The sequence below is a fragment of the Triturus cristatus genome, chromosome 7 (assembly GCF_964204655.1).
Source record: "Triturus cristatus chromosome 7, aTriCri1.1, whole genome shotgun sequence".
Lineage (NCBI taxonomy): Eukaryota > Metazoa > Chordata > Amphibia > Caudata > Salamandridae > Triturus > Triturus cristatus.
This window is the reverse complement of record NC_140590.1, coordinates 777,725,624-777,751,840: the sequence shown is the minus strand read 5'-3', so window position 1 is coordinate 777,751,840 and position 26,217 is coordinate 777,725,624. Positions and strand designations below refer to the sequence as shown.

The window sequence follows — 26,217 nt, the reverse complement described above, 5'->3', positions numbered from 1 at the left end:
GGTGTTTTATAGAGTGGGCGGAGTTTGGACGGCCCCCGGCCGTCCTCTGCTCACACCCACCGTGACATCGGACGGCCCCTGTCCGTCCGAAGCACACAAGGGGATAAAATGCGCATGTCTCTTTGGCCGGCTATCTTGGGACATGTGCATTTTAAAATTCTCTAACCTAGCTGTCTTAGACAGCTGGGTTACAGAAAGCACAGGCCTCCAGTGCTATTAGGAGCACTGGGAGAGCCTTCTCTATTCAATCCTGGCATTGTTTTCATGCTGTGAAAGCAGTGCCAGGATTGGGTAGTGCAGTTTCCTGCATCAGGAGCTTCCTGGAAAACACCTGAGGGAGGAGGACATCGTGCTGGGAAGGTTAGTGAATTTATATATATTTTTTTGTGCCCCTCTCTGCGCACCACACTCGGCACAAGCCAGCCGCCACTGATTCACAGTACCACAGTACATGTACACTAGCCCTCAAACGTGCAGTCATCTTGGTGTATAGCTGGATTTTTATGGAGACTTGTACTTCCTTCTGTATATTCCCTTTTTGTCTAATATTGATAAGCATTTACAATGCAATAGGTCTCGCAATGGCATTGTTTTGAGCTATTGGCATTGAATTTTTTATTTTTTTTTCCCTTCGTGAAGCATTAATCAAGTAATGGCGTTGTAAATGACAATGATTTTTACCCCCTGTTGACCCACGCAAAGCTCATTAGCATGTGCCCGTCATAAAATGGAATATCTGACAATTGCATCTTAAACAATTTGCAACAATTCTATAGTTTCACCGATAATCTGGTGACTGATCACGTTGGGTCAGCAAAAGCACTGCAAAGCTCGGGCACTACCCTGTCACCCAATTCATGTAATAAACACAAACTGACATATAAATGTTATCCTTGACTCATTTTAAATCTTGCACACTACAGTAGACTCCCAAACATGCTTTTCCCAACTCTTCTCTGTTTCTACCTACTCATCCAGCCAACAGGTACACATGCCCCCAGCTGCTTACATCTCACACCTTCCACTTAGCCAGTTCATACACATAAAGTACATACTAAAGTATATACAAGAGGTTTTGAATGTTCGACCTAAAAAGGACGATAATGCGTCCACCTGCATCATTTCGCAACAAGCATGTGTGTGCCTACAAAATGGCGTGGCCCCTTTTTCAGTTTATTGACCAACCTAAGTTGGATCAGTAAATAAGAAATAAAACAAAAAATATATATATTTTTTTAAGTGCGATGGTGGAGGATTAACATTAAAGTGTTCTGATGTGGAAAGAAGAATATGGGGGGGGGGGGGTGAAGCAACACATGGCCAGAATCAACACGGAAAGCTATGGCTGGAGGCCAACTGAGGGCGTAGATGGGGAAAAGCAATACAGAGGGTGGGTGAAAGTGAGGAATGTGGAGCTGTTGAGTGAAAGTATACGGGTGAAAAATCAACACGTGGGGAGAAGCACACAAGGGCGAACACAACAGGGAGGGGAGTGGAGGAGAAGCACAGGTGCAGGACAAAAGCGAAAAAATATAGGGTTTGGGGATGAAAGCTCAAATGTATATGTATGGCGAGCTGTCGGGATAAAGGTGGGCAGTAAACGCAACATGCCACAGATGATGGAGATATGGCTTTTACCATCTGAAAAACAAATGTACAACCATAGGGAGAGAGGTGGCAGGGGAGGTTGCGCTTGAGCTCTCCCTGAGGGTGGGGGAGGGGTCAGGAAAGAGACAGACTTGTGTTTTATTTCAGTGCAAGACAGAGAGAACGAAGAGCCCGAGAGTGGCAGGGCGTGAGAGGGAAGACAACAGAGTGAGACGGAGAGATCGAGACTGCAAGAAATAAGGACCAGGCGGAGTAAAATGAAATAGAGGGAGGGAAAGGGAGAAGTGATGAAAGAGAGGAGGTAAACGAGCGTGAGAGAGAGAGTGAAGAAAGAGAGTGAAGGGAGAGCTGCGTGTGTCGGGGGGGTGATGGAGGGTCGAGCTTGGCTAGAGGAGGAGGTAAGTACCCCAGACTCAAGGGAGTGTGTAAAACCTTCCGGCTTTGTTTTGTGGCTGCTGTCACTGCAGTCCTTGTTTTTTCCAGACTGCAGTGCTCACACTGCTCACTTCTCACTAGTGGAGAATTTATGGCATGACCTCATGCCAGGTGAGCATTGTAGGAGAAGGGAAATCCTTTAAAGAGAGTCATTTTCTTCTCTTTTTGAAACTCGGGAGCAGCAACACTGTCCTGATATCACCAGGGCTCCAAGTGGAAGTCTTTTCAATATTATATACAGCAATCCATACTTGCTGCTTATTGATCTAATGCAACTAACAACCATTGACAAAGCCAATAGTCCTGACTTCTTGTAGGTATGATGTTACTTGTATCATATATCTAGATGCAATGACAGGAACAGCAAAATACAAGTCGGCGGCATACTATGCTAAGCACAGATTTTTTAGTTTAAGTGTTTTAAGCAACGCTCTTAATTACATTGGCCACTCCCCTTTGAGTAACCCTCCAGTTTTTTTTATTCCACTTAAAGCCCTGGACTGCAGTTTTTGAGAGAGAGAGATAACCACTCTCACTGTGGACAGTGCTGACTGTGAGGGGTATGACCCTGGGTAAGGCAATGCAGGAAGAAGGTGTGGAGAGCCATCCACTGTACCTGTGACAACATTTGATTAGACTAGGGCCAGAGCTCAGCCCACTGGACACACCCTCAATAGAGCACCCCATACCACCAAAAAGTTTGCAGAGACTCTCGCTAACATTGACAGCCCACTACGGGCAATGGCAGTCCACACCTAATGTAATAGTCGCTGAGGTACAGCAGCTAAGGGAGCGCCACTACCGCAAGGACGAGCAGTCCCTTATCTGCCCACGGCCCCTGCAATCCTCTCCGAAGATGGCAACAGCCCGTCTAAGCAGTTCCTGGGGTGGAGCAGAGCAAAAGACAGCTGCCTACAACCGGAACACTGTGCACGCGTATCAGAGAAGGTGAAGGTGCGTGCTCCATCATAGACTACCAACACACTCCCAGCATTCCGACAACCTACGTGACCGGAAACTAACTGTGTATCTGTCATCCTTGGCATTCACGTGACATTACATGGGACTACACTTCCCAGCAACGTATGTGATATGAAGCGGAATGCAGAAATACGACTGCATAGTGTTTGTTTCCCGACAGCGAAGCAACCTTTTGGTGTTCCTCGCAGCTACGCGTCCTGACGAGACAGGCAAAGTTTGTATTTCATTGCGGCCCAATCTGCGAGCTACTGTAATGGAGTGTGCTCTGCAGTGTACAACTCCTGAAAACAAGCGGGGCCGCACGGCTGCGAAAGCGACCCTGCTAAGGCCTTGCTAGGGGGGCCATCTGTTTCTAATTAGCATGGCCGCTAATTAGAAACAGATGGCCCGACAAAGATAAGAAATTGTTTCGCGACAGCCGCAAAGCAGACGAGCCAGTCCGGATGGGCCGGACAAACAGGCGAAAGGGTGGCAACAAAAAAACCTAATTTCCAATGGCAGCCCACCGTTTAGCATAAACGGTGACGCCAGCCAATGAAAATGAGGGGCGAGGCTTCAAGTCCCCTTCTGGAATGTCCTCTCTCATTATAAGTCTCGCGGTTGTATGACATTACAACGCATTCCTTTGCAACGCATGCCTTTTCCACGCATGCGTTACAACACAAATGCCATTACCACGCATATCCTTTACCACGAAAATGCCTTTACCACGCATACCTTTACAACGATTTTCATTGTAAAACTATGCATGATAATGGCATTTTCATGGTAAAGGTTTTCTCCGATCCCTGGCCCAATTTCTTACATGTTCCCTTGCACCCTCCTTTTTTATAATACCCCTTCCCTGTACCACTGTGCGACCCTCCGCCCCATTCCTCCTATGAATTACCCCTGCTCGTAACACTAAAAATCTTGCCCAGTGCAATTCCCCCACCCACAAACCCTTCTATCAAATACCCCTCCTCTGAACCTTAAATATTTACCCCTGCGAGACACCACCCTCTCATTCCTTTATTTATTTATTTTTAAACTAAGATCCTCCTTACCTCTACACACTCTCTCCACTCCAAGCACTTCCGATTTGCGTTGCACGTCGTAAAGAGGAAGCGGAAGTGTCTCTCCGTTTCCTCTAACGACGCCGATTGCCTCCACATCTTTTTTCTTCAGAATCCGAAAATGACGGAAACAGGTGCGTTTTTCTTTTTGGGGGGGAGGGGGAGGAGACCCCCCAACCCCCTTTTTTAACATTACCTTTAACACACATGCCTTTACTACGTATCTCATAGTAAAGGAATGCATGGTAAAGGCTATTTGTGGTAACCACGCATGCGTTGGAAAGCATGCGTGGTTAAGTGTATGCGTGGAAACGGCCGTGTTGTAGTGGCTGTTTCCCAAGTCTCGCTGAGCGAGCAACGCATGCGCTGCAACGCTAGGCGAGACCTAAAAAACAGGCTACTGAGACCCACAGAAATGAGCACACATTAACGCCTTTTATGCAGAGGACGTAACGGTTATGTCTTCGGATGTATCGCTGGTGTGCCGAGGACGTAACCATTGCGTCCTCGGCTGTGGTACTGGGGTGCCGAGGACGAAACCGTTACGTCCTCAGCTGTGGCGCTGGTGTGCCGAGGACGTAACTGTTACGTCCTCTGCACACGAGCCAGAAATCCCTCTGTTGGAAACAGCAAAAGGATTTCCTTTTTATTTTTTTCAGCTTCAGGAGCTGGGGAAGAGCTTCCCCAACCTCCTCAGGCATTTTTTGTTTTCTTCAATGTAATGATGATCGTGTGCATGGCGTGCTGACGTCATTGCATTCAAAATGAAACTGAAATGAGCCATTGGCTCATTTCAGTTTCACTGCTTCAGTGCTCTCTGGGCTATATCTGCCCTGAATGGGCATTGTAATGCCCCCACCCCACCCACAAATAGGCACAGTCTTTCGCGCCCCCCCCCCCAGGGGGCAGATGGGAGCAATAGCCCCCAATCTGCACCTGGTGTGGCAAAAAGGTCACTAGGAAACAGGGATTACATTTTTAGTATGATTTAATGTGATGTTTTTAGCAAAATGTGAGGTTTGCAGGGGATTCTGGGTAGGAAAACATAGGGGGATTCATGCAAACCACACCTCCCTGTACTCCCTCGGGTGTCTAGTTTTCAGAAATGTATGGGTTTGGTAGGTTTCCATAGTTGGTCGCCGAGCCCGGGACCAAAAAGGCTTGCAAAACCAGATCGTTTTGTGATTGATGATTTGATGTCTCCACAATACATTTTAGGCCATTTCCTGTTGCAAGCACTAGGCCTACTCACACAAGTGAGATACCATTTTTATTGGGAGACGTGGGGGAATGCTGGGTGGGTGGATGTTTGGGGTTCCCTGCAAATTACCATAACTTTCCATCACAGAAATGTGAGGTTAAATGTGTTTTTGTTTTACAAAGCTTGAGGTTTGCTAGTGATTCTGGGTAACAGAACCTGGTGAGAGCCACACAAGTTACCCCATCCTAAATTCCTCTGGTTGTCTAGTTTTAAAAAAATGCACTGGTTTGCTAGGTTTCCATAGGTGCCGGCTGAGCCAGAACCCAAAGTCTACAGCTAGGCACATTGCAAATAAATTGTCAGTTTTCAGTAGAAAAATGGGATGTGGCCACGTTGTGTTTGGGCCATTTCCTAGGCCTACGCGCACATGTGAGGTACCATTTTTATTGGGAAACTTAGGGGAACACAGAATACTAGAACAAGTGTATTACATTTGTCTTTCTATCCATTTCTGCCTTCCAAATGAAGGACAATGTGTAAAAAAGCAGTCGTTTTAAAAAATACCCTCTAATTCACATTCTAATATGGGTACCCACAAATTCTGAGATGTACAAATAACTACTGCTTCTAAACTCCATATCCTGTTCCCATTTCAGAAATACATAGGTTTCCTAGATACCTGTTTTTCACTCTTTATATTTTACCAAATGAATTTCGTATTACCCAGTACACAATGAAAAAGCATTGCAAGGTGCAGCTCAGTTAATGTATGTATGTATGTATTAAGTTCTTATTAAGCGCAACTGTCACCCCAAGGGTATCCTGGCGCTGGACCATAGGTGAGTCATCAGATCTACCAGACCACCAGTTAATGGCTCTGGGTACCCCGGGTTCTTGGTGAAAGTACAAGCCCTATATATCCCTGCAGTCAGAAGGGTCCCACGAACGTAACGGTATATTGCTTTCAAAAATCTACCGAAGAAGAAGTTACAGGTGAAAATGTAGGCACAAATGGCTGTTTTTTTCAACTCAGTTTCAATCTTTTTTTATTTTAACAATTACTCTCTATAGGAAACCTTGAAGGATCTACACAATTGACCCCTTGCTGGATTCAGAATGTTGTCTACTTTTAAAAAATGTATTGCTTTCTTGGATTCATTATTGGTTTCACACCCATTTCTACCACTAACTGGAAGGAGGTTGAAAGGACAAAAAAAAAGAATTCGGAAAAATAAGCTATGTCCCAGTAAAATGCCAAAACTGTGTAGAAAATTTTTATTTTCTGACAAAAGTTTGCCTGTTCCTGAAAGCTCGGAATATGGGTATTTTAGTACCGAAACCCCTTCGTTGATACCATTTGCAGGGAAAACAACAGGCGCTTTCTTCTGCTGCACTGGTTTCCCATTCCCCCCCCAAAACAAAATGTTGCTGTATTTTGGCTAAATTCTCAGTCCCCTCAAGGGAAATCCACAAACCCTGGATGCCCTTACAATCCTTAGGATTTGGGAAAAAAAGGTCGCAAATTTGGCGTAGCTACCTTATGTGGACAAAAAGTTGTGGGGGCCTAAGAGCGAACAAACCCAAATAGCTACAAAAAAAGGCGTGGCACAGGGGAAATGGCCTGGCAGCAAAGGGGTTAAGAGGACCTCATCCTATTTGGGTTGTGTTGATAAGGGAGCTCACACAGTCTAACAGGGAAAACAGTACAGATGTACTTAACATTCGGTGTTACGAGACAAATGCCATCTACACACGCAGAGTAGACAAACACCGCCATCTATCGGCTAAAATACACAAGTGCGCTTATTAAGGCTAACTTGGAAGGAAGGACTCACGGTTAACTAGCATACGTGTGTTTCCTTCTTTGCCCTATAATGTGAAGTAAGAGCTCTTCATTGGTGGTCTACACAACTGACACCTCATAGTTAGAAGAACCTGAGACTGCAGAACACGAGGTCCACAGATCAAGCAAACATCAGGAAACATTCAATCTAGCCAACAGTAGTTTTTGCAAGATCACATTTTGACAGATGCCTAAACTAGGAGAGCCCAGCCCCAGGGGACTCCATCGCCCAGGCAGTATCGCGCCAGGAGGCGCTGACGCTCTACACGCGCCCGGAGGCACTTTACAACCACATTGCAGCTCCCACAGCGCGGGACGCCGCAACTCGAGAACCCAGCCCCAGGGGGACTCCATCGTCCAGGCAGTATCGAGCCAGGAGGCATTGACACCAACTCTGACGCTCTATACGCGCCGAGAGGCACTTTAAAACCACATCGTGGCTACCGCAGCGCAGGACATGTGCGGGCGTGCCAGGGCCAAGGGCGGTCCCATCTGCGCCCGTCAGCGGCAGGAAGAGGCAGGGCGCGGCATGATCTCTTGGTCCCTTGAACCGGACACCCGCACACCTCTACTACTGGCCTGCTCCTCCTGTTCAAGTCAGCACATTCTTTTTTGAAATTGAACTCCATTGAAATGGTGGCAAATATGAAATCATTTTCGGGGGGCAGCAACACCAAAAGCCCTGACAAACTCCACACTTGACTGTTTACTTCTTCGGGCTGCAAAGGCTATTGATAAGTAGATCCAGGTTGCGGAAAGTCAGTTATCGGTGGGAGGGGGCTCCGCTGGTCCTATTACTGACCCATCTGCTGTGGCTGATGCTCAGGCTGCTCAAACGAATGCCACTGGCCAAAATATTCATGCATTTACCAGTGGTCTATTTGATCCACCTCCCGCCCAGCAGCTTTACTCATCACCCCCAGTTTCATCAGTACACAAATCCACAGTTAAAAGGAAAAAAAAGGTAAAACACTTGGAGCCCACTCGGTGTACACGGACTAGATCCAGGAAAAAGATCCAGGACCTGAGCCCAGAAGCCCCAGCTGAAACACTACAAAGTTCACCTCCTACAAACGGCTCCAACTCAATTTTGCCTTCCCACCTCGAGGAACTATCCCCGCAAATCACTGCGGCACTAACATCTTTTTTAGAGGAAATTATTGCCAAGAATTTTTTACCCATCCTAGCCAGACTTGATAAACTGGAGTAAACTATGGAATTAATGTATACTCTGGTTGCTGATATATTGGCAGGGGCTGGCCTAAAATGGAAGTGTTGGGTGGGGGAGCAAATCACCGGGAAGGTACAAACCCTAGTGAGGGGGTCCCCAGCAACACACATTGATTCATTAACCTGTACTGTGAATAACGGTTCTCCTAGAAATGACGCTAGTGCAGTATCACAAAGGCACTCAGGGCCTTCATATACTAGACAACAGGGAAATGCAAGCTCGCCCCCTAGCACAACCAGGCCTTGTCCCCCACCTGCAACCTCCACTGGGAACTTGATAGGTTGCAACCAACAAACACCCCCCATAATGCAGCACAAAAATGGACTGGTTAATCGAGAGGACAAGGTGACTCTCCATCTTTCACCCGAGTGTTGCCCTTACGTGGCAATTCTCACTAATGTTCCCCCGCTGCAGGAAAACCAAAAAGAATCACAGAACCAGTTGAAGAACAAAGTCTGTCACTGGCTATTACAGAATACAAATTTCTCAAATACTAACTATTACGATTTTCTGTTCCTAAGGCGGGTAAGCTGGGTTGGCCCGCTAGGTAAGTCCTTCTCTGTAGACTGTATTGTCATAAACTGTAGATCCCCAATCCTAGCAAGCCAGGTGCTTGGTTGGGGGGTCACACTTAAAGAATCAGAGGCTGGGCCTAGGGATCAACATTCTACCACTTGGGTTCTTCTATAGGCATCTTGAATGCAGAGGGGGGAACAATCTGGTCACTAAGCTTCCTAATAAGAAGCCCCCTATGTACCAGGAGGTTCCCCTTCTGGAATTAAGAAATGGATACCAACTACTGACCGATTTAGATTCCTAAGACTGACTACCCATAGTACCTCCTCCCCCGCTAACCATTGTTGAGGAACCACCGGCTATGCAGTCTGATGAAACCCCTGAGACCTATACCTATAATGACATTGCCCCTAGTGACCTAGTAATCAAGAATTGCCACCATTACCAACAACTAGAGTCCGAGGGAGAAACTAACACCATAGGACACACCCAGGAACGTACATTAGAACTCCAGGACCTGAAAATCTTATCCTGGAACGTTGCAGGCATAACGTCTAAGCTAACTGACCCAGACTGGTGCAAGTTAGTGGATGATTTCCATCTATGCCTACTGCAGGAAACCTGGGTGGTAGGACATGTTCATAGGGTGGAATTCACCACATACAGCATTGAAGCCAAGCAGTCAACAGTTGGTTGCCCAGCTGGTGGTCTTCTAATCTGGGTTAAAAACACGCTGGCCTGCAAAACCAAGGTTTTACACCTCGGCTCAGAGGAAATACTTAGGCTGGAACTGTCCTCTTTAAAAGGGAATATTCTAGTCAGGCTATTTAACATCTATAATCGTTTCAATAGTCCCCATAAGTTATCTGGCACAATTACAACGCTAACTAACTATCTTGACACAGCCAAGGGGAATCACCAACTTATAGTTGCAGGCGACTTCAACACAACTTTTGAACCCGTTGATTATATCCAGGACCTAATATCAGACGGAGACAAAGCTAGAGGGATTGCGAAGCTCCAGATACCACCCATTAAGAGATGCACTAGGGGGGGCAACAGGTCTTATCATTTACTATTACTTATGGGGTCCGAGTCTGCAATGGTCGGACAGACTCTGACAGAGAAGCTTGTCATATACGTTTAAGAGGGGGGTTACTAAGACCAGGATTGACTATATCCTCGATCTTGAACTCTGGTCTAGGGTTAAAGACATGGCCGTTTTAATCCGGGAAGATAGTGACCATAATGCCCTGGCTCTCACGCTGTCTGGCACAGCCCTATTGTATGGACACCCTCGGCCCAAGAGCACCCCAGTAATCACCAGCAACAACAACAAAAGAGTAAAACGGCCTATGATACTGGTTGATCCAACAGCTCTTCCTAAAATATACTCTGAGGTCAAGCAGACTCTCTTTGACCTGAGTAATGCCGCTATCAGTATAGATGACATCATGGCCATATTCCTGCAACTGACCACCACTATAAGACCATTCTTTAACAAACAATGTCATGAAAATCTACTTGAACAGGAGAACTGCTCCATGGTTCAATAAGGCTAGCAAAAAAGCGAAGGATGACCTAATTGTGGCGGTAAAGCTGAAATCCCCTATAGACATTAAAAACAGCAGGAAGTTGTATGAACTAGCACAAGCCAAGGCAAAAAGGGAATGGGAGTCATAAAACTGGTGTTCGCTTGTAGAGGCATCAAAGCAAAAGAATAGCCAATTGTACTGGCACTTTTTGTCAAAAACTGAAACTGACTTCCATATACAGCCCTATGTGGTGGAGGAGTACTTTGAGCAGTTATATGCAGGACTATGGGTTCCCTATGACCCAGGCCCACAAATGAGATCTTTAGACTCAGCAATAACTGAGGAGACTGTTATTACTCTGGACGAAACTACCCGAGCTATAAAATCATTACAGAATGGGAAAGCCCAGGTCTAGATAAGCTCCCGGGAGACATGTACAAGCCTGAACCTATAATATGGGGACCTATTCTCCAAGTGATCTTCATTGCCATCATGTGTAGTGGCGAAATCCCGGCGACCTGGAGGGGCGCCGAGATTATCCCTATCTACAAAAAGGGTGATAAAGGGTCTCCCGGAAACTACAGACCTATCAGCCTTATCGAGGTCTTCCAAAAAATCTTCTGTAAAATTATCTTAACCAGGATCCAAAATTGGATGGAGGAAAATAATGTTTTGTCAAATTTACAGGCAGGGTTTAGGGCCTCTACAAGCACCACAGATCAAGTTTTTAGATTTCTTCTGTTAATATGGAAGGAAGTGACCATCAGAGGAGGCCACTTGTATGTTGTGTTTGTGAGCCTTAAAAACAGCCTTTGACTCTATAGATCGCACCCAACTCTGGCTAACCCTGAGAGAACTAGGACTCCCATCATATTTACTTAATATCTTGATCCGCTTACACCATGACACATACGCAAAGGTCAGGTGGACTCTGATGGTAGTCTGTCAAAAGATATATCGGTTTGTAAAGGTGTTCGACAAGGCTGTGTCCTTGCCCCAACATATATTTACCCTTTACATTAATGGGCTAATAGGAGAGCTGTATAATTGTGGTAGCGACCCCCCAAAATTGGCAGGCAGCGTAGTACCCTGTCTGCTTTTCGCAGACGACACACTACTCTTTGCCAGAACACTCAAGGGGATCCAGAACCTTCTGAACAAATTTGACAAAGCCTGTAAGGAGAGGGGGCTCAAAATAAACTGCTCCAAGACAAACTATATGACATTTAACCCTTATAAATCTCACAAGGATAAACTGATGCTGGTCAAGCAAACCTTGGAGCAGGTTAAGGCATTTGATTACCTGGGTGTACGCATTAGCGATAGGCTTGTCTGGACACCGCAAATCAAAAAGAGTACTGTGAACCTCCAACATGCCAATTGTGCAATAGTGCGGAGGGCCAGGGCATCTCCATACCGGCTGATCTCACCCATTCTGGAAATTCATAGGGCCAAAGGTCTAGGAGCAGCCCTATACAGAGCTGAGCTATGGGGGCTGGAAAATTTGAAGGATTTAGCCCTAGCTGAAAATAAATGTATTAGGGCGATCCTGAACCTACCTGTGAATACTCCCCTCCTTCCGCTTAGACTTGATCTTGGTCTTAAACCCATAAACCACTTTGCTATTCTTAGGGCTCTCCTGTTCTGGATTAGGAAATGGACTAGTAACACACAGGTCCCGGTGAAGGAGGCCCTGGAAGAGTTAATTGTTTTGCATAAACAAACAGGTCGTATTAAGTGGTTTAACATGATCAAGGATTGTTTTTTAAAATTAGGGCTGGGTTCCATCTGGGTGAAGCCAGGGTCTATAACAAAAAGATTGGTTCCCCTTCTTAAAAAAAGGTTCTGGGAGTGTAAGGACTCACAAAGTTTAGAAGGTAAAGCACATGGCAACTTAACCTCAAGTTTTTTAAACATTTAAGGATGGTATGGTCTCGAAATGTTTTTAGATGACATTGAACGTCCCCCAGGCAAGAGCCCTGTATATTAAATTTAGATACGGAGCTCTCCCTTTAAATTCTAGAAGAAGCACCTGGGAAAATGTGTCTGTAACATCACAGTGCCCTACATGTCACACTTCTCCAGAGACCCTTGATCATTTTCTTTCCTTCTGTCCCTCTTATGTTGATCCTCGGAAAACCTGGATAATTCCTGCCTGCCGTCTATTATCCTTCACATGCCCCAGTGAAGCTCTACACATTTTTAGGTCAGACACCACAAGGTGGCTTGTATTTGCAATTTCGAGATTTCTGCTCTTTGCCTGGCGGAAGGGGTCAACAATTATTAAAACTGCTTCTGAGAACTTGATTTAATAATATATATTTATCTAACCCTAGGGAACTGAACTATGTATTTTAAACCTTTGAGACGCTATGATAGCTTGTTTTAAAATACAATTTTCTTATGAAATACTGTACTGTAAATTGTAACAGTTTTTTATGCATATGATTGTTCTTTTATGATGTAAATGATCATATTTTTGATCGAAAAAAGAAATATATATTTTGACAGATGCCACTGCTGTCTATGGAAATGACAATAAAGATGTCTATTTTAAAAAACAGTTGAAAAAGTCTAATTTTGCAAAGCATTGGCTCAATTTTATCATCTGAACCACCCATTGTTAAACCGCATGAACCCTAAATGTGCATTTTAGAGTGTATCTGGTCTGTTAGGTTACACTTACAAAAAAATAGGTTGTGAGGTTGGAGGAATACCCCCTGGTCTTATAAGAGGTGCCTCAAGAAGTGACATTCTAACTCGTATCTCATGAATGTTACACCTCATTTATATTTTAATGAAATTTGGGGAAAAAAACAGATTAAGAGAATTGCAGCATTAAGTTAATCAGAAACAACCAAGTGAGCATTTACCTGCCGAAGGAGGACCAACCAAAACCGCACAGGCTTCTGCCAGGAGCACCAGGCCGATGGCACTGGAGAACCTCTTCGTTCCAACAATAGCCATCAGGACCTCGAACTGCAGGGCTCCCACCATCCCATAGGAGATGCCAAAGAAGATGCAGAAGGCCACCAGGCCACCGTACGAGGTCGCCATGGAGCTGATGAGGTCTGTGCAGCCGTTGAAAAGCATAGCGAAGCTGAAGAGGTAGACGCAGCGGGGCCGCACCCAATCCAGGCCGGCGAGCATACCACAAGCCGGCCGGGCAAAGATGTCAACAAAGCCAAGAATGGAGAGCAGGAAGGCCGCCTTGGTGTCCGGAGTGCCCATGTCCTTGGCGTAGCTCACGACAAACACTGGAGGCACAAAGAGGCCAAGGACCATGATGGAGGCCGCAATGGTGTAGATGACAAAGCCCCTGTCCTTGAAGACGCTGAAGTCGAGAAGTTTCCTGGAAGGCTTCTTTTCCACTACCTTGTCATCCTTTTTATCCTCCAGGGTCTTCGGGGGCACTAGCGGCCTCATCAGCGCTCCGCAGGCACAGCAGTTCAGCAGCAGCCCCCCGAGGATGAGAAAGCCCCCCCGCCACCCGTAGTGGTACTCGAGCAGCTGTCCCAGAGGTGACAGGGTGCAGAGGAACACAGGGCTGCCGGCTGCCGCGAGCCCGTTGGCCAAGGGGCGACGCTTGTCGAAGTATCGGTTTAACATGATCAGAGAGGGCTGGAAGTTGAGGGCCAGTCCCAAACCTGGAATGAAATGTAAACAAGTGTAGATCAGTGGTAACCGGCCCTTCATTCATGTGAACTTCCAGGCTACGGAAGGCGTTCTGGGACCCCTCGGTCATGTCTGCATTTCCACACCCACCAACGAATAATACTAATGCATTCTAGTAGGACATCCCTCTACAAAAAACTATTCTGGTGCCGGATAACATTCCTCTCTCTGCTCCTGCCTGGGTGGCAGGGCTCTTCCTAGCCTCTACAGTGCACACTGCCAATAATGCCGTTTCTTAGAAGACCTTTCTCGGGCCACTCAACCGGTACAGTCTTTGACCACAGCCGCTGTGACTTTACTACTCACAAGACAGCCAAAGGGGTTGCGTTTACACTGCGGAGATCCCTTTAAAGCCTGCAGAAAACATTCTTACCCAGACTGAGGCAAATCAGACCTTCATCCTCCTAAGGTATGTAACATGAATTCAGGAATGTTATGCATTATCAACATTTTCCATTTTATAGTTAAGGAATTGTGCATACTTTATACATAACTGTTTAAAACCATGCTGATTAATGTTGGAAGGTAAGATTCAATGACAGCATACTTTAATATTTTAGCTCATATAATGATTTCTAATGAATCAGTAAATGAGTGTTTGATTTTAAAACAGTGTCTGGGAGAAGCTATACAAATGGTCAATGTAATCAGTATTGGTGATATGGCTGAAAATAGTTCTTCCAAAAGCTTTCCAAAGAAGACTTTTTGGTGGTACGGGGCAGATAGATTAAAGAGCTGAAAAACAACAATTTACATTTGGAGTGTCAGTGAATGGCTGGTATATGTTAGTTGCAGAATTCAATCTATTGTGCACTGAGTGAGTATGAATCCCAGGGACGAATACCAGAGGGAGCTGGGCGGGATGCTCGGACTCCATTACCTTAGTAAGGAGTTAAAAACAGTGCAGTGAGTCCAATACCACAGATGGGGATTTAGGATGCATAATGTCCTACACTAGCTTTGGGGGGGAGGGGGCACAATGCAAGCAGAGCAGTACCGTAGTAAGGGAGTGAACATGATGCGTGGGTTCGAGCCCCGTGGCGTGGGTTAAAATTATGCACAAGGTCTAATACCACAGAAACGTGTTAAGAAGAATTGGGGCCAGTACCTGAGTAAGAGGTTGAACAGGATCACAGTGCTTAATTTGTAAAAGAAAGAGTGCCGACGCCCGAAGCTCTGCTCAGGAGCCTGCATCAATTAAGCCTTGGCACCCCAAATACTAAGGCTGGTATTTTTACGTCCACCTCATGCTTTTTAATTAGTTACCAGACACTCCTTGCCTTCTGAGCTCATTCTTGTAAGTTCAAGCTTTCTTCCTTTTTGACGTTTTCTTTGTCTTTCTCATCCTCAGTCTTTCCAATTTGAGAATTTTCCATCTTTTGCTCTCAGTAAGTATCTGATGCGGAAAAAAAAGTGCTGGTCTCCAAAGATAAGTGCATTGGCCCCCACCAGCAACCACCAGTTCAAATTAAGCACTGACCAGAGTAGAGGGCTAGTACGATGCAAGAGGGCAAGTACTACAGTAAGGATTTGGGCATGGTGCTCTCGGGGTCCCTTTGACCTCAACATGTCTGCGATTCTAACATGCCTTGGACAGGGAGTTGTCTGCAGACAGGCGCTGGTATGGGCTGCCATACTTACCGGTAATCACACCCACAGTGAGGTAGATCTGAATGATGCTGGTACAGAAGGACGCCAGGATCATCCCTGTCGAAGCAAAGATGCCCCCAACCATCATGACCGGTCGACATCCAAATCGATTCACACACACACTGCACAAGGGTCCTAAAGTTGAGGAACAGAAGAGCAGCTTCAGAGGGGGATGTGACCTGTGGGGAGCACTTCCACACTAGCATTTCTGTCAAACAGACTCAAAAGCATGCAGTAGTATAATTGTGAAATTAAATTTTTCTTACAATATCATGGAAATCGCATTTACAAGGTGCTAAAGTCAGTCACATTCTATGCGCCTGCCATGTGGCTCAATGTAGGTCTGTAAACACAGATTAAGCCTCATATTGCATATCATTGTCGCTGCTTATTTATCATTAATGACTGAAGAGTGCCGGCCAAGGAAATTATCCGTAGTATATGGGCCACCTCATCTTTCCTGGGTATGTGTTCCAGGTGTGAACAAATACAAACAATTGTTAGGTAAGCCCTCACTCACACTCCGACCTTGGTGTCAGGCTTCCTCATAGGTCTCCCTCATTCGGCAAGAATGATTATGACAAATGGACTCCCTGTCATATAGGAAGTACTTTTAGAGAGGGTGCTAATGATACGCGGATCCCAAAAGTTAGGCTAAAAACCTCCAGGAGTTTTTAAAGTCACTACTTTAATTGTCGAGAACCCCAGAGGGAGCCAATATCAGAGTCGTAATGCCCAGGAATGTAATTCCTCCTGCATCAGTAGGGCAACCTGTTTCTGGAGTTATTGGCCCTGAACGGGGTCTCTGGCTTTTATCAGGACCAAGTTCTCTTGGTAATTTGGCAACAATTCCCACGCATACTGCAAGCCCCCATTCATACTTCTAAGATGCCATGGCAAACTATACTTGAATACTTGGACATTTTTAGAAGGTGAGGTCGTACAAAGTAAAACAGAAACATGAACACATGCACAAAACAAGAACTTACATTAAAAACACATTAATTAGCATAAAGAGCAAAATTACTCAATGCATGTGTATTAGCATAAAACTAGAATTACTCAATGCATGTGTATTAGCATAAAAGTAGAATTACTCAATGCATGTGTTAGCGTATCACTGCAGAGGCACATGTGGGGCATGTTTTCCCACCATTGAACTAAGTCAATAAGATCATCTCCAACCACTGGAGAATATTAAATAGTACAGACAATGGATTAGAACAACCCTTGCTCTCATTCAAGCACAACTGCAATATTACGCACCTGTTGGTACATTCAAAGCAGAAGGAAAATCCCCCGTATAGCACAAGTATATCTTGGGAATTGTCACCCGTGGTCAATCCCCACCCGTGCAGGAGATGTTCAGCATGTCCTCTTAACAGCACGAACAAAGAAGTACATCTCGGTACTGGGAAACCGTCGCTGCTAAGGATATTCACCAATTGTAATAGGGAGAATGTAATTCACATGATTAGATGCCCCTGCAACTTAAACTACTTAAGGATGGCCAACTGAAAAATCTGTAGTCGCATAAATGAGTATAGAAGTACATAAATGCTGAGGCATTTCCTGCAGAAACAACATACAGGGAATGATCTCAAATGGATGATTTTGTGGAAGGCGGGTCACACCCAACAGAATACCCAACAAAGATTGTTAAATAAACAACAGAGATGGGCATACCACCTTAAGACACACATTACAGGTCTTAATGATGACATCCCATGGCTACAGGCGGGATGCACATGTTATTTCCACCTACCACACTTAAATGTTCTTCCTAAAACGGTGCATACATGTATCACACCCTTCTTGTTACCTTCCGCTCACTCTCAGCCAAGGCGCAACAACACTTTTTAGTAATGAACAAACATGACACAAAGTCATGACCATACTGATACACTTTAGAGATTATAGGTACACTGTAGGGGTCTCTCACAATATAGTGTGCACATCTATTGTACCCTTCTAGGAACCCGCCATTGAATTGCCAACAGGGTTAGTTCCATCTTACCAGGATCAAGCAGACAGAACACTAAGTTACTGAATAACTGAGTAATGTTTTGACAATTCTTTACACTTCTTTGATAATTTTTACAGTATATGGCCCACTCAGTACGCTAGCTATGGTTACTCTTTAGCTGATGCACTTTGACCTATTGAATCAAGAGGAATTACGCTTATACATTGCAATTCTGACTTTAACCATCTCCAGGGTTCCCTACAAATAAAGTAGTGCCTTGAAAAACTCTTGGAGGTTTTTAGTCCAACCTTTAAGATCCCCATACCATCACTGTTCTAACTAAAAGTACTCCCTATACCATAGAGAGCTCATTTGTCATTCCTGTCGAATGAGGGAGCCCTATGATGAAGCATGACACTAGGTTAGTGTGTGAGGGCTAATTTAACATGTTTTTTAAGTATCCACACCTTCAACATAGATCAGGTGGCCCATATACTACTGATAATTTCCTTGGGCAAAATTTTTTACTCAGTCTGCATTACTTTTGTTCGAATAGACGGTGATTAGGAGGGTGCAATCCACGAAGATCCATTTCATCTCATTCCTCTACGCCCCCTGACCAGTGGTGTTTGTTTATGCCCATTTTTCACCATTTAATCTGGCAGAGTGACTGGAATCTAGGTTTTCTATCGTTCTCACCCCTTCAAATGTATGCTCCAGACTTTCATTCTGACATATTTTTTGCATTACTCATGCTATCCTCTGCACTTCCTACTCGTATTATAAAGAACCATGTCTCTTTGTTACCCATCATCTTTTTGTAGGCTGACAAACATACCCCTTGTCCCTGAGTCATTTTCCACTGAACACCCTAAAATATGCAGCTGGAGGGCCTGGGCTTCAACTCATCTACACACTAAGAGATTGATAACATACACTTACCTGGAAATTATTGGGTTTCAGATTTAGGCTTGTCCAAAAATTATGGATCCTTGACTTAAACTTGCTTGAAAACTGATGAAACCTTAAATTCATTCCGAAAATGATGAGTCTTGGACTTGCACCATGATAAACCGATCAAGCTTGTATTTATACTCACTCACAAACTGGACTTTTCTTCAGTTTAATATTGATGGAACATGGACTTTCACTCCTCCACTTAACTCAGATTATAGATGTTAATCTACAGAAAAAACTTATGGGTTCTGGAGGTCCAGCCACCCACAATCCAATGGATCCTGGACTTACACTCACCCCTAAATTTATGGGTGCTGGACCCACTTTCACTCAAAAACTGATGGTTCCTCGACTTAAACACACACCCATATACTGATAAGAACTAGATTATTTAAACTTCTTCCTAAACTGGCAAATGAGGACCCACTCCTTCTCTGAAACCTGATAGGTTCAGGACTTGGACTCCCTAGGGAAGAATGAGGAGCCCTAGACCTATACTTACTCAATAACTGATTAGTGTTGGCCCTGCACCACCAGAAACCGGTCCACTCTGGATTTTCCAAACTGGTGGTCCCTCGACTAACAGTCACCTAGAAATCTATGGGCCCGGAATTTACCTTCACTCTTAAAAAGATGCATCATGGACCTGCAATCCGTTTTATCATGGTGGATCTGGATGTCAGTCCACCCATAAAACAGATGGGCCCTGGAGGTATACTCATCGGGAAAAGGATGGATCATGGACTTGCACTTGCCAAAGAAACTATTGCGTCCTTCTCTTATGCTCTGCTGTATATTAATATGTCTGTAAGTTACACTCACCCTTAAATAATTAAGACTCACTCATGCTGTGGGGCTCCTGTATTTACACTTAGCCAGAAACAGATACATCTTTGACCTCAAATCGCTCAGAAACTGATGTATGGGGGGCCTTACACTCACACAGATACTGGTGAATCTTGGGCTTACACTCGCCTGGACTTAACTTGTGCACTTATGCTTGCACAGAAACTAAAGGGTCTAGAGCTTGCTCTTACCAGGGCCGGACTGGGAACCAAAACCGGCCCTGGCAAAGTGCTCGGCCGGTTTGAGGGTGCCGCCGAGCTCTGTGCCAGGGCAGGGAAAAACGGCCCTGTAACAAAAACGGCCCCACCAGGGGATTGCCCGGTGCCCGCCCCATATTCCCTCTTGGAACCTGTGTCACTGCTGCTTCTTGCATTCAGTGTTTCTACGGCTTTGCAGGCCCTGTGAATTCTTTCTCTCCCTCAAAAATCCTGTCTGGTTCTTCACAGATCCCTTTTGCCCGCTCACTCACCGATCCTGTGCCTGCTCCAATGCACATCTTGTCTCTCTATCGCCTCTTTCAACCAGTGCTGTAGAGTGGAATGAAAAAGTGCAGGCACTTACTACTAAAGTTTGTGATTAGTGATAGGGGTTAAAGGGTAGTGCCAGGAGCTATGGGGTAGGGCTGTGACTATTAAAAGAGCGGTCTACAAGACAGAACCCTTAATTATATTGGCAGATTTTCTAGGTGTGCGTTCTCTGGATGACGCCTCAGGAGGAGCTACAGTGACCCGTATGCAAGCAAGAAAAATATGGCTGGAATCTGTTGTTGGCTTGTAAAAAGACAACTATAATTTGAGTGCAGTGGCCCCCCTCCACCCCAAGGCTTTGGTGTCACTGCACCTTTTGCACTATTGTTAGCTATGTACCTGTGGGGAGATGGATTAAGGGGTAGGGTTGCAGCTGTCAAATGGAGGGCCTCAGTGACTTGTACTGTCACTCAGCCTACTCTACTGCCACGAGCTCCCCTCGGCCTCCTATACTGCCAGACATCAGACATCAGACATCAGTATTAGTCCAAGACTCATATTACTTTTCTTTGGGATTGGATGAAGCACTCCCCCTTAACATGGCCTGACCTTTGCATTGAGAAACTATTACAGATGTCTATTCTTTTATCTTCTGTAGGGCAGAGGTTCCTCTATCCTGCCAAGGTGACCCAAGTCAGAATTCGGTCGCAAAACATGAATACATACCACTGCAAACCGATATTTGGAGGGGACGCCCTAAACAGGCCCCTTCCCATTAACGATTCACAAAGCCAAATAGCACTTCGGTAACAAGTTACCACACTTTGCCTTTTGTACATTTTGCGACCTCCAAAAAAGCTTTGTCCATAGGACTCATAGCTCTTTCACGGTGTTAATGTTGCGTGTCATTTTGTTGGAGGCGGTGGTGCCAGTTGAAATAAGGTTCTTCTTAGAAATCATTTAGAAGGCAAGCATTTGCTGCAACACCTGTCTGCATCCACAGCCCTGAGCAGTGCTTGGCATCCTGCCAGTTTGGCAGCTTTAGGCCTACTTTACTCTGTCCTTCGAAAGTGTTGTAATGATATCAAGATTCAGGACTCCATGTTCCATACTACGACCGTCTGACAGCCGAGCAGGGAGAGAGAATGTCAAAGGAAACGGCAGCTCTTACTCTCTTGCTTGTACTTTGTTGCAAAATGTCAAAGGCACTGCACTCTTTTGAAAGCTGGAAAAGTATAATTCATGTAGTAATTTTCAGAAACGCAAATCTTAAATTTAAATTGAAAAAAACCCTTGTTAATTTAATGATTGCAGACCGCAGAGACAGTGGAATCACCCTGTTGCTCCATGCATGCAGAACACATTTTAATTGGTTCTGAGCAGTTACTTAACACATCAGTGAGTTATGGTCTGTGTTTGCTTCATCTGAATCAACACTGTTCACAGCAATGATTTATAAAGGGAAATGTTAGCTCTGGGTAGAGTGTTCGGCATACATCCGATCCGGCAATCCGGAAATGTGACGTGCATCATCTATTCGTACTAGAGAGGACAAGGTACTCCATTGCAGTGCTGCTCACGTATGAATTAACCAAAGGGGACAAGGAAGGGATGAGCATGCAGAAAAACGGTATTGCTTTCTATGGAAGAAAGGAGGTGATGGAGCAGGTAAATCAAAATGTTGTATACCTTCTCTATTTTGCATGAAAATATTAATTACATAATCATTCTAAATACTAACCTGTATTAATTGTTTGGAGTGTTACTACTAATCAATTTTACACCTTGATAAACACAAGATACATGTGGGACTAAAATGCTGATTGCATGGCTGATAACTCTATTAATTAACTGTGGTACGCATATTAATCGTTGGATGTGTTGGTATAGTAAATTGCATGATTTATGTTGCTTTGGTAATGATTTGTGCTCCTGGTATTGCGGAATGGTGAGTATTATCGCTTTAAATGTTGCTATAAATTGGGAAAATACTAATATACATTGGGATTAGTGTGGGTTTAACATTAGAATCTTCATTTTCGTGTATTAATTACTTTTTATGTTTGTTTTGCTTAAGTTGGCATTCGGGCCTACTAGGCCGCAGTATTCAAAATGGAGTTTGGAAGTAGCCACCGTCATGTGAGCGCGAGGTCTACTGCGCAGACTCGGATGGCTCTGAAGATCTCCAGGCGACCTCCAATGTGGGCACCGTGTTCCTTGTCAAGGATAGGAACGTGGAGGATTGCCAGAACTCAGCTAATGTGAATGACAGAAAAGACAATGGGGACCTGTATCCAGAGGTCTACATGTTGATACTTCAGAACTTTTTACATGAGAACCGTACAAACTAAAGGATGACATATTCTATTCCCTGAGAACCAAGAAAACCCTGGGAACAGAGTCCAATATTTCAAATTTTAGGGGCCTAGCCAATCAGGACCCTCCTGTTCTTAGAAAATGTTGCACATTATCCTAGAATTTACTATATAGGGGATTTTAGAAGAGGGAAGTAGAAGTGCGTCCCGAATTTCCATTGGTGACTGCTAGTGAGGAGGATCGAGTTGCTGACACGATTACCTGGTCCTTGGGATATCGTTGGAACTGTATTGTGCCGAGCGAAGGAACTCTTCCTGAACTTTGGGTCTTAACCTGCGTTTGACTGAATGATTTTACCAGAAGGAATTATTGATTCGTGTAGGGCTGATGGGTTTTTCGGGAAATGGTCACCGGTGTCAAGATTTAGGTAAATATAATTGTCATGCAAATTTGTGCCAAATTATTCATTGAAACTGATCTGATTAAAATGCTAACTATGCCAACGAGAGAGAATTAATTAGATAAACTAAACATTGATTAACAAGAATGAGTTTGTGATTCTTTTAATGAGCTATTAATTCATCAAAGGTTCCGAAGCTTTAATGTGTTTTAGCTGTTTTTAAATCACCATCAACCAGTCCAACTAATTGGTCCATCGACCAAGTGGTGGAGTGCCTTGATGTTAAGGTTAGGATACTATAGGTGCAGATGTATCGAATTTATATAATGTAAATATTTCCTTCCTTTAGGTAATAAGGCACCCCCCCACATTGTCCACCGCCTCCTTTCCTCCGGTGTGCAGATTCAATGAGATGTATGAGTGTTGGTGTTATGGGCCCCACCAATGAAAGCGTGCGCGAATGAGTAAGGAACCCCCCCACATTGTCCACCGCCTCCTTTCCTCCGGTGTGCAGATTCAATGAGATGTATGAGTGTTGGTGTTATGGGCCCCACCAATGAAAGCGTGCGCGAATGAGTAAGGGTGATGACGGGTCTCTGACGCAGGGAGGATATGTAAATTTTCCTTTTCCGCTGGAGCAGAGGCATGGATTTGGACTAAAGCCTTCTATCATCTTGTAGAAGTGATTTCTCTAAAGAAAGGTCTATTATTAAATAGGCATTATGGCACTTCTTTACTTACTCCATCTTAAATTCAATTAATTTTGCAGAGGGTCTGAAGATTAAGTGGCTATGAACCCTGCATCTATACGTCCACTACTCTCTCCTACCTGCCCTACTGTCTGTGAGCCCACCCTCTCTGGGCATGCATGTGTGCTGCCTGACTGTATGTTTGTGTTTGCATTGGGGCCAGCATATTTGTTGTTTTGTGTGCATGGATGACAGCATGCCTGTGTACATGAATGTCTAATTGTGCCGGTCTGTGTGAACATTGATGTCTAAAGGTACTTGTGTTACTGTCCTTGCTCTTTCTGATGGTGACTTTAGAAGTGCATAATGTTTGAACTACAACAGCAATGGCAAAGCGGTGTGAAAACAAGAGGTGGCCAACATTTTTCACGAGTCATTAGGACCACTGCTTAATATTTTGCGAAGTTAAGGGTGAAAGGTTAAGTTCTCCTGGGCGCCCATAAGTGTACTCTGCATGTAGAAAACTATCTTCTCCTCCTCTCTGTTTCTTCTTCCTGGACATGCCTAGAAGCACTGATAGGGAAGTGAGCATGACACTTGTATGAGTGCTCCTGGCCCTGACAGTGTGACTGTATCTGGGCAATCCCTAGTCCTGCCTCCCACTAGAGATTCAGGGGGTAGACAGGAAGCACTGGTGTGAAACAGGCTCAGCCCTTTTGCCAGGGGTTAGGTTAAAGCAACAATGGTCGCTGTGGCCTAGGAGAGGAATAACGTGTATTGCATCCGCGTACCATCTTGTTTGTGCTGCAACAAGTTTGGTGCTGCTCAGATTAAGGTGGGTCCTGGAGACACTGGTCACCTGCTCTACCAGCAGACAGATGTGTGTTATGGCAACTACTGTGAATCTAATCTCCCCAAAGATTTTCAACTAACATCTAATAACCCCTAAGACTCTGCTCTTCGGTGAGTGGCTGCTTCTATCATTTGACCTCTGCCTATTGCTCGCACCAGAAGACCTTCAGGTGACCGTGCACTTCATCAAATCTTGAACTAAACTAAATTCAACTCCGTGAAAAGTGTACAGGCACATTGTTAAAGATATTTGTTGATTTGTTCTTTATAAAATATACTTCTGCAACATCACTGGCTCTTGTGCTTTTTTATTTTTTAGTAAATGCCTTCATGAGGATCTGACAACAATGAGGGTTCTGGCTCCAACGCAGTAAGGCTGCGCCAATATAAGATTCAACAAAAAAATGCCAGTACTGCACTATGATTAACTCGTTTTTTATGATTGAGTAGCAATCCTCAATTCAAGACCAATCTTATAGTCTGACTTCTTTTGAAAAAATCCTTTTATTTTAATTTTTAGTCATATAATTATTTGGATTATTCAATTTCTTTAAACAAAAATTGAGATGACAACAAAAATAGAGACTTGAACAAAATATATACAACAACGTATAATATGTACAAAGACATGGGAAATGTCACAACTTTCATATAATGTGATATTCAGTAGACATATTCAACATTTAAAAGACAACATTAAGTGCACTTAGGGACATAAACAGCAAAACCTAACAAATTGACGAAACATTGACAAATATTCCTGTTCATGGACAAGAGAAAACGCCCTGTGTTGATTAAAGTTTTTTTGAAAACAGGTGCGGATTCTGGTGATTAATAAAGAATTTATTTGTTCTTAATTATCATGTAATAGACCATCCAATAATCTGATTTTTAAGTTTGTAATCCTGGGGAGATTGGTCTATTTGAAAGGACGGAGATAAAGGGAACAGGGGTCGACGCGTTTCGAATCCCCTAAGTAACAGGGATTCTCATCAGGACCGTGAAGATTCAATCTATAAAAGGAATAATAAAAACATTCTGTCAGTCATACTCAGAACACTCAACTTCAATCTATCAAGCAAACTCTCAGATCATACCTTTGTCATGTGATTCAGCAGTCGTTCTCCCAATGTAGTTATTTGGAATGGATCTGTAATATTAAGGATTCAATGGACTTAATAAGGTTGGAGTACCGAATAGAAAGGAAAAAGGTGACTTGAGTAAATCAGGGCACTCACATGTAGATGCGGTGTGTCCGCGTGATCAGTTCCTTCTTGTCGATTAAATCAGTCGATTCTAGAAGGAAGAAAAACCTTTATTTGCCTCGGCAAAACAGGGGCAAGCACTGGCGACTTCGTGAGTGAAATTGGCTCGGAGTTGGGAGCATATAAGCACGCTGCGCGTCTGATTGTGAATCCGCACCTGTTTTCAAAAAAACTTTAATCAACACAGGGCGTTTTCTCTTGTCCATGAACAGGAATATTTGTCAATGTTTCGTCAATTTGTTAGGTTTTGCTGTTTATGTCCCTAAGTGCACTTAATGTTGTCTTTTAAATGTTGAATATGTCTACTGAATATCACATTATATGAAAGTTGTGACATTTCCCATGTCTTTGTACATATTATACGTTGTTGTATATATTTTGTTCAAGTCTCTATTTTTGTTGTCATCTCAATTTTTGTTTAAAGAAATTGAATAATCCAAATAATTATATGACTAAAAATTAAAATAAAAGGATTTTTTCAAAAGAAGTCAGACTATAAGATTGGTCTTGAATTGAGGATTGCTACTCAATCATAAAAAACGAGTTAATCATAGTGCAGTACTGGCATTTTTTTGTTGAATCTTCATGAGGATCTGAGCACAACCCTGTCCATGAAAGCCTTGCAATTAGTATTGTTAACATGGAGGCTGTCAGGTGACCCGTAGACTTGTGTGTGCTCAAGTCTTCATATTGGAGCTGCACTGTAGTACAAGTATCGATATGTGCCCA

At 44.1% G+C, this 26,217-nt stretch overlaps 1 protein-coding gene across 12 annotated transcripts in view; it reads right to left on the bottom strand.

Moving 5' to 3' along the window:
- SLC16A3 (solute carrier family 16 member 3) overlaps positions 1-26,217 on the bottom strand; it is a 160,535-nt gene that overhangs the window by 50,033 nt on the left and 84,285 nt on the right. For 7 of the 12 annotated variants that reach the window (XR_014966602.1, XR_014966604.1, XR_014966603.1 and 4 more), the window contains 4 exons: positions 25,462-25,519; positions 25,321-25,373; positions 15,722-15,865; positions 13,279-14,052 (listed from right to left, as the gene is read on the bottom strand). Coding sequence is in view for 5 of the 12 variants with exons in the window: in XM_085617572.1 (XP_085473698.1) it covers positions 13,279-14,052; positions 15,722-15,865; positions 25,321-25,373; positions 25,462-25,519 (1,029 nt within the window). In the remaining 7 variants the exon portion in view is untranslated. The remainder of the gene's footprint in view (positions 1-13,278; positions 14,053-15,721; positions 15,866-25,320; positions 25,374-25,461; positions 25,520-26,217) is intronic. The other 5 variants (XR_014966608.1, XR_014966605.1, XR_014966607.1 and 2 more) reach the window with 1 other exon arrangement.